Raw genomic sequence first — 9244 nt, 5'->3', positions numbered from 1 at the left:
TTCAGTATAATCCATATTTGTTGCTTACTAGCTAAACTAAATATAAATGCACTCGCACAAACACTCACACAAAGCAATCACATCCATTCATTCTCATTCGAAAGTAACAGCCACAAATGCTGACTCAAACACACACACACACACATTGAATACTTAAGTTTTGAGTTGAAATTGCTGCACAATCTACAGAATACACACACACACACACACACATTCATTTCTATATCCTGGAATATTACGCTTACAGCTGAAACATCATTTTTAACTACAATTTATTTATTTTTATAATACAACTTTGCCGGTTTCCGATGCGGGGGCAATAACAAGGCTACTTGCACCACCCCCAGGTCCAGCACCGCTGCCCGTTGCAACCACTGCCAGGACATTGTCCACGCCCACTTGAGGAGGCTGCTGCTGCTGCTGCTGCTGCTGCTGCTGCTGCTGCTGCTGCTGTTTGGTTTTCGCTTTATCATGCACGTACATCGTGGCAAGGGCATTGAAACGTGGACCCCAATTTTGTAAATAGTTAAAGTCTTGATTCTCATCGTCGGTGCCTGCAATTGGAATGAAGAGTGGCAAGTGGATAGTGAAAAAGGAAGTGTATTTCTCCTTCTACTGTGTATTTGTATATATGTGTGTGTGTGTGTCATATTCGTACCTGATGCCAACGAGCTGAGCGATTCGGCAATGCTGCCGCTGCCCTCGAACGTGAAATTTCGCAGGTCATCGAAGGGCGGCGCATTGGGATCCTTGTCGATGCGCTGCTTACGCTCCTCCATCAGATAGGCCACATTCAACTCCTGGCCAGGTGACAGCAGTGTCATCACCGGATCTGCACAGTAAGCAATTTATATCGTTCAATTTAATACACATTTTTATGCTAGGGCAATCATAGTTTTGCTAAACAGCAATTGGAAAATGATTGATGCTCGTCGATGATATTTTCAATTTTATTATTTTTGCTTTATAACTTTATAGGCTTCAAAATATTACTTTACTTTCAAAATATATATTTCTTTATAGTTTATTAATAGAAAACATAATTCAGTTAATAGCAGCTAAGGTTAACTTTCTACAAGCCTGTAGTCAATGTGTAATAAGAATTATATTTCATTTGCCTTAATATTATTCCAGAAAGCCAGAAATATGTTCGAAATGGACTTTAAAACCAAAAAAGCAAAGGGTATGCGTATGCAACCACATCAATTCCCTTGAGGCGACGTGTCAAACCGGAACAGGAACCGCAAATTTATTGACTAAATTTCAGAAGCGGAACCGCAATCGAAGTTTTACATTTATTTTTTAAGAACCAGTTGTGGGTTATTTATTGTTAGTGCAAGTCTGCAAGTTAAAGTTTGGCTACGAAAGTATTTAAAATTGAGAGTAAAAATATTTGTAAATCGTCATTTTTTTTTAATTTAAAATGATATGTGGACAACAAAATTAGTTCCTTCGAACCGGAACTGAAACAACAATTGCAACGTTATCGATTTCATCTGGAAATTGGATATATTTTTGAGAACCAGTTATCGGAGCTAATATATATAATGTATTTTCTGTATATAATTGGAACTATAACCAAAATGCTTTGCTCTGCTTTGAATTTGTAATGAAATAGAATTTAACCAAAGGCATGCTATAAATGCAGCTTAAATTGTGCGCAGTGCTTGGTGCTCCATATTCAATATAAATGCTAAACACACACCACACACACACATAATACACACATGTGTGTGTGTGCTTGTGTGTATTTACTCACATATGATGGGCATCTTGCAGGCAGCTATGTCCGGGGGCATTGTGCCGCTCTGCGCACTGATTGGTATTTGAAGTGGGGTTATGTCGAATGCCGTCATATCGTCCTCGCCGCCTCCCTCGTCCTCGTAGCTAATCACCGTTTCGCGCACATCCTTTTCCGTTCCGGAGCGTTTCTTCTTTTTGGTGGTTTTGCGCTTGCGATTGTATATCACGAATATCAATGCGAGAACTGCCACAAAAATAGATAAAAGCATAGCATAAATGATACTTTAAATTAGTATTGCAAACGCCAATTTCCAGTTGTGCTTGATTTGATTGTTATTAGCAATATTCTTTAAGAAATTTATAGCTTGTAGAGAATCATGTTCTGCATTTGTTAATCTGGTTATTCTCTGCCACATTTTGCCTTTTATGGATTTAAGTTTTAAGCCAACTTTGCATCATAAATTTATGTTATTTTTTTTTCTTTGCGTAGTTTGTAAAATGTGAAGATTATTGTAAAATAGATAACGAAACCGAAATCTTTGCACATTAAGTGTAAAAGTTCGTTTGCTGGATAAGTTAAAAGTTAAATGCACTTTACGCTATAACCGAACTGGTAATCAACTATTGCTGCTGGCCCAAACTTGCAACTACTTGTAATTCTCAGCTTAAACTTTGCCACAACCAACGCAGTCACAGAAGGAGACGCAACGAGTGTGTGTGCGAGAGAGAGGCACATACTATTTGTGTGAGAAAGATAGACTGGTTACTGGTTACTGGTTACAGCATTAGTTTTGTAGTCATAGACAAACACTTGCGAAATCCGCATGTATTTGGTGGTTTGGCGACATCGGATGCTCTGCATTTCTATATGAACAGGGTAGTTGTGGGGGGTTGAGAATGTATTGCAGGCTAAGCGGATTAAGTGTACCAAAAAGAACAAAAAGAAACGCGAGCATTTCAAATGCAGAAAACTTGTTAAGTTCCCCTTTTCTTTTTTGGCTTTAGTTTAGTTCTGCTCAGAAAGCATAAAGTTATTAATAAGTTTTATGATGCTCTTGCAATATGTTCGCTCAGTTTTTCGTGTAAACAAGCTGTGGAGTGGACGAGAGTGGTGGGAGGGGGGAGGTGTGCGAGGGGGTTGAATGTTGTTGGAAGTGCAGTTTATCATTGGTGCTCCGGTTGACAGCAATATTTACTGGTTGTCGGCGGGTTCAGCAAACATGACAGTCAACCAAAAATAATTAAAACTCATCCCTCTCTCTCTCTCTCTCTCTCTCTCTCTCTGTCTCGATTTGTCTCAGTCTTTCTCTCGCCTTTTCTGCTGCTTCTGTTTTATTTGCTTATTTTTTTGTTCTACCGGATTCATTAGCTTGACTGCAATAACTGGCAGCTGCTCTACCAGCCAAGGTTCATTTATAATAGCCATGAAAGTGAGCTTCTCAGTACTTAAAAATTAAGAGAACATCAAGTGCTGTGAATGCTGTTCTTAATTGCAGATATTCTGTGCAGAATACTATAAGAAACAGACAACTCTTATTGTGTTTACCTCCTCAATCTCTGAGTCTGTTTGTTTTCTGCATTTAAAATATTTAACAGTTGCCATTTTACTTTTTGTAGACCAAGTTTACAGTTGACTTTGCCAAGTTTCTATTTGTATTTTCTAAATCAAGAAAAATCAAAACAAAACTTGAATTTACTTTCTAACATATTCCATTTATCTCACAAGTTGATCTACTTCACAAATTTGAGATTTGCTTAACTTCTTCTTGTTTTCACCAAATCGATCCGATTGAAACACTTTCATTTATTATCTTATTCAGCGTTCTTCAATTTTTTTTGTATATAATATCGACTTCCACATTTTTTTTTCATTAATGCATTTTTTTCTTTCATATTTTTCAATGTCAACTTTTCTTGAAATATTTTCGTTAGCCTTGCTTCTATCTTGTTTCATCTTTTCAAGTGTCCTTCTCCCGTGCCACAAGCGGAGTGGAATAGCATTTTTCTTTCGATTTAATTGGCATCATTAAATGTAAATGGAGTTGTTGTTATGGCGCCGTCACCATTTCCACTTACAGTTGGCTGTCGACATTTACCTTTTGGTATTTATTCCGCAATTGTACGTTTTAACACGCCAGTTAAAAGGGAACAGAACAGAACAGAACAGGCGAAAATACTTAAAAAGCTTTGTTCGAAAACAGTTAGTGGAGCAGCATGCGGCATGCCCCTTAATGACGAGACGACACTTGGGGCAAGCTGCGCATTTGGAGAGGGGGACCAAAGGGTAATTGATACCCAATGATAATGCAAATGAAAGTAGAAGAATGCTTGAATCGAAAGTGAATCAGAATCAGATTTTGCCTGTGAAAAGTTGGCAAGACTCGCAGAGTTGATTTTTGTGGCCAGAAAATATATAATAATTTCGAGCAAAGATCGTAATTTAAATTTTTGAATGGGGGCCACTATATGACTACAAATTTATTGCTTTCTTCGTTTCAGTTTTAGCGAAGCTTAGGCAGTCCAAGTTACTTTTTTGAGCAGGAATTTCCAGCTTAAAATCGTTGCTAAAAATAGTGAATTAAACTCAATATTTATCTTGATACCAAACCATGACTGTTAAAGTTATTGCTTTTGAAAATCAATCAAAATTCAATTTGTTGTTCGGCTTTGAGTGTAAGTTTTCGTGTACTACATGTTTCACCATTAATTAAAACCTAATTAGTTATAAAAGCCAATTTTGGCCAAGAATTTTTCAACATTTCTGTGCTCTACTTTGCCCTTAAACAATTATGTAAGTCTCCATTTACTATGCATGCCTCGAACTATTTTGTTTTCCTTAACTTAAGGTGAAGCTTTCCTCTTCTCTCTTGCAGTAATTACTCAATTTAGGTCAAACACACACACACACACACACACACACACACACACTCAGTGCACTCTGCGAGTAAGTAACCATATTCAAAAATAAACAGCAATTGCAAAAACAACAACAGAAGAAACTGTGAGCAGAAAAAACAACAGCCGAGTGATGTTCCCATAAAGCAACAACGCCTGTCCGGCTCTTTGGTCTGCTTTGTTTACACTGAGCTACTCTACACTACACTACACATACATAAAAAAGGACATCGTTTTTATTTTTTTTTTTGGTTTTCTAGTTGAATTTGTATTGGTTTTTTCTTTTTATTTCATGACCAGGTCAGGTCAGTTGTTCTGCTGTAGCAGCTCATCGGGGCCAGCTAGCAAAGTTTTCCATTTTTTTTAAATTTAGTTTTTTTTGTGTTGTTGTGAGTTTCTTTCATGCCCAAGGACTGGAAGGTCCACTTGAAATTTTATGCCCGAAATACAGTTCAGCGATTCTCAAATTACACAGGACTTAAGCACAGATATAATTTTGAGACAGAGCGAGAGAGAGAGAGAGAGAGAGAGAGAGAGAGAGAGAGAGTGGGAGATGGGCACAAAAGCGTTGACTGTAAATAATGTTAGATAATTATTTAGTTTGTTTTGTTGTCTTTACGCCACTTTAACGCAACAACAACAACAACAACAATAACCATGGCCAAGATAAAACGCCTACAGTAATCGGACTTGTTGTCAGTTTCGTGGAAATTTTCACTTCATAAACGGTGGACTCTCTTTTGGACTCTCTCCTGCTGTGCGACAACATTCGTTTGCGTTTATTTATGGCGCCTATTTGGCGGCTTAGCGGTTTTATGGCCAACACTGCGTATGCGTGTTTTGTGCTAGCCCCAAAACGGCAACTGTGTAATTAGCTGGCCCCGAAGCGACTAATTAGCTTAAGGTTTCTTTATTTTATCTGGTTTTTTTTTGCTATTGTTGTTGCTGTCACTGCTGCCTTTTGTTGCAACTTTAAACCACATCCGTTTCGCTCATTAAAACTAGCCACGATTCTGTTGCCCAGGGATAAATCAGCTTCACTTTTAAATACAGCTACTAAATAAATTGAGCAAAAAAAAAACCAGGGCTGCTAATTGAAAATCCCTTTTTGAAATCCCTAAAAAGGCGTCGAATTGCCAGCAAATGAAAATAAATTGCCGTGCATTGCGTGGCATTCACATTTCTCTGTCTCGCTTTCTGCAGTGAACATTTGGAAAATGACCAAATCCACTTTACGCTCGCTGCAAAGTCCATTAAGTGGCAGTGTTGCAAAAAGCACACACACACACGCACACACACACACACACACACACTCACACACAACTCTCAGCTCAAATTGAAATCACATAAAAATTTTGCGAAGTAAAAACCAAATCCGACCAAATGGCCAAATACCGATTAGAATGGACAAAGAGACTAAGATAGATAGATAGATAGATAGAGAGAGAGAGAGAGAGAGAGAAAGTCTAAAATGCATTGTTACTGTTAACTGAATTTCGTGCACAATACAAAAGCGTTAGAGCTGTTTTTTACGCGATATTTTTTTGCTTTTTGCGTAATCTATATAGCCTTGATATATGATCAATTTATAATCCATATGTAATTGAAATGTTGTCAAAAATATTTAGTCAGTAAAATTGGTGAAATACATGTTAAATGTATTAAATAAAAATTCGTTGAATTCAAATTTTAAATCAAAAAATGTTAAAAAACCAAACATTTTTTCTGCTCATTTTCTAGCTCAGTGAATGGAATTTATCTATTTAAAAAACAATGCATTTTGTACTTCTAATGGAAAGGAATTTTTAAAGATATTTAATTAAAAGTTGAAATGCAGATCTTAAAGAAATGAAGACAACATTTTTCTACAAATTTTGCGGGTTTTAGAATTCCATGCTCTATTTCTAAATTAATCCTTTAGTCTTTGTCTTTGGTTGGTATGCCCAAGACAAATCCAATTTCAATACAATTGCATACAATAAAACACTTAAAACAAATGTTCGGCTTATTTAAATTATTTTTCCATTTTTCTCTCATTTTTTGTGCTGTCCAACCAAAGCCAACCAAATGTGTTGCGAGTTAAAAACAAAGCAAAGAAATAAAAAAACATAAAATAAAATGTGAGAAGATTACTCTTAATGGTGTTTTCTTTCTCCGTTTGTGCACTTGTTAATTAGCCGCCTGACATTTCCATTTGGCTAACAAAACAAAATGTCCAGACAAGAAATGTGCCATTTTACGAGAGACAACCCCTCCCCCACACACACACCCCCAACAGTAAGCACCCCTAGAAGCCGTTGACAACCCCTATGCAAACATATGCGAATGTCGTTGATTTTTTCCCGTATTTGTTTCACTTGCTTCGTGTGGGGATTTTTTGTCGCGCTGGGATTTAAGTGCAACGCGTCCAACCTACAGAAAATTGCATTTACATGTAGGAAAGCCCGACAACGGAAACAACGAGCTCTGCCTGCATAGGGAGAGCTGCTGGAGGCGGCGAGGGGCGTGTTAAAAAGGGTTGCGAATGCGGCTTAAGCTGCTTAAGCTGACACACATGAATGCCAAATTGTAGCAGCTTAGTGAGCCAGAGATTCTACATGGGGCCTCTGTCTGTCTGTCTGTCCGTCTGTGTAGTCTACCGTACAGTACTTACTCAATATGATAATCAGGCAGACGAATATGGCGCCCAGGGCGCCCATGCTAAGCTTCAGACGCTGTCCTTCCTGCACCAATTCACAGTTCTCGCCCCAATAGCCCTCGGGGCAAATGCAACGATATCGCAGTCGCGGCTCCAAATTAATGCAAGTGCCTCCGTTCAGGCAGGGCATATCCAGGCATTCATTGCGATCGACGCAGCCTTTCGTGTCCGCCGACATAATGCGTCCCTCGCTGCAACTGTAACGGAAGGAAGAGCGATAAAGATACAGATAGAGATAGAGCGAGAGGTGTGATAAACTGGTACACTCAGAAAAATTGTATGTACCGCCAAAAAAACAACCATGTGCAAAACGTATCTAAATTTGCTTAGAATGCGCAGAATGTTTAAGTTAAAGTTCTTTTCTTACTTCTCATTTCAATTCAAAAATTCGAAAATATTCTTGATTTTTTAGAAATTGGTCAATCTTACATTAACATTCTTAATTTAAGAATAAAAAATACTGGATTCAAGTTAAATTGCTCTCATCATCTATCTCAATTTCAACGAACTCAGTCTTGATTGCCATCGTCGATCTTAAATTTAAGTTAATATTCTTAATCTTAAACATTCTTATTTAAAAAAATATACTCTTGACTCTTTTTGTAAGTTCTTTATTTAAGTTTTTCCATTCTAGATTGAATAAAACTTGAAGTAAAGATTCGTAAATTTTTTAGACTACAATTTTGGCTTGCTTAAGTATTGTTTTGATTTCGCTTGTAAAAGTCAGCGAAATAATTTCTAAAACTCAAAAAAAACATGCAAAATTGAACAATATTTATAAATAAAAGCATTATTTGCTGTTATTTCATTTTCCATTAAGCGAATTCTTTGAAATTCAAGTATTTCACTTAAAATCAGCTCCAAAGAACACTTCACAATAATAATTTAAAAAAGTTAAATTCAGAAAATTAAAACTAACTGAAAGCTTCAATTTTTTAACGTGTAGTTAATGAGACCGTTAGCGAGCAAACGGGAGAGTGTGTGAGGGAGAGAGAGAGCGGGAGAGAGAGAGAGAAGGGATGAGTAGCGTTGAGTTTTAGAGTGGCAGTTGTAAAATTCATGTTGTGCATAACTTTTTAAAAGCGTCCAACTTTTTATTTCAACCCAAAAAGTTGGTCAGTTCGTGGCAGCCGTTGTAGCATGTATTCCCCGTTGCAGCCACCGCTTTGTGTCTTCAGTGTGTGTGTGTGTGTGTGTGTGTGTGTGCAGCAGCTTTGCAACGCATTAGGCTCGCGTTAGTTCCGCTAGGCGAAAGGCTCTCTCTCTCTCCAAAGGATTAGTTTCTAGTTTCACACGGAAATCACTTATTCATGAGCAAGCTCGCAAATTTTTAAGCAATTTTGCTGTAGCTGTTGATTTTTCGATGCATTTCACAATGTTGCGAATTTAACGTGGATTTCCAGCATCAGCTTCACAAATAAATTACACAGAGTTGGGATACAAAATGTGATAAAGCAAGGAAACTAATTGAATCTTAAGGCGAACATCGAGAGAACAACCAAATTTTGCTTAGAGCTTGCCGCCTTGTTAAACTGCTTTTGTTCAGCTGCATTTACGCAAATTGAGCACATTGTCAGCACTTGAAGTTCTTTTTAAATATTTTAAATTGCACGCTCGCTTTTGCTTTTACAACACACTTGCAATTTGGGTCAATTCGTCTTCTTACGAAGTGCTTGCTGGAGCTAGAGAGAGTTGCAGAGTTGCAGAGAGATTGTGAGTAGGGGGAAGCCGCAACATTATATTTCAGCGCCTGACACGATTTCAACAGCCACTGCACAATGAAATTCGAATTGAGGCTAAAAAGCAGGCATAATTTATGGCACATCGCCACCTGGACAAGTACATATATATATATATATATATATGTATAAGCTTCAAGAGCTCAGATGGAAGGATGTGTCCGCGTGG

The 9244-nt window shown here is 37.6% G+C and overlaps 1 protein-coding gene across 1 annotated transcript in view; it reads right to left on the bottom strand.

The window, feature by feature from the left end:
• Window positions 1–255: 255 nt before the first annotated feature.
• LOC6562842 (putative neural-cadherin 2) overlaps window positions 256–9244 on the bottom strand; it is a 43613-nt gene continuing 34624 nt past the window's right edge. The window contains exons 11-14 of the mRNA XM_032736063.2: window positions 7292–7533; window positions 1760–1987; window positions 659–832; window positions 256–554 (exon numbers count right to left, since the gene is read on the bottom strand). Coding sequence (XP_032591954.1) covers window positions 283–554; window positions 659–832; window positions 1760–1987; window positions 7292–7533 — 916 coding nt within the window. The 3' untranslated portion in view covers window positions 256–282. The remainder of the gene's footprint in view (window positions 555–658; window positions 833–1759; window positions 1988–7291; window positions 7534–9244) is intronic.

The sequence above is a fragment of the Drosophila grimshawi genome, unplaced genomic scaffold, assembly GCF_018153295.1.
Source record: "Drosophila grimshawi isolate 15287-2541.00 unplaced genomic scaffold, ASM1815329v1 contig_1377, whole genome shotgun sequence".
Classification (NCBI taxonomy): domain Eukaryota; kingdom Metazoa; phylum Arthropoda; class Insecta; order Diptera; family Drosophilidae; genus Drosophila; species Drosophila grimshawi.
Note: the sequence above shows the minus strand (reverse complement) of the source record. Positions and strands in the feature narration are given on the sequence as shown.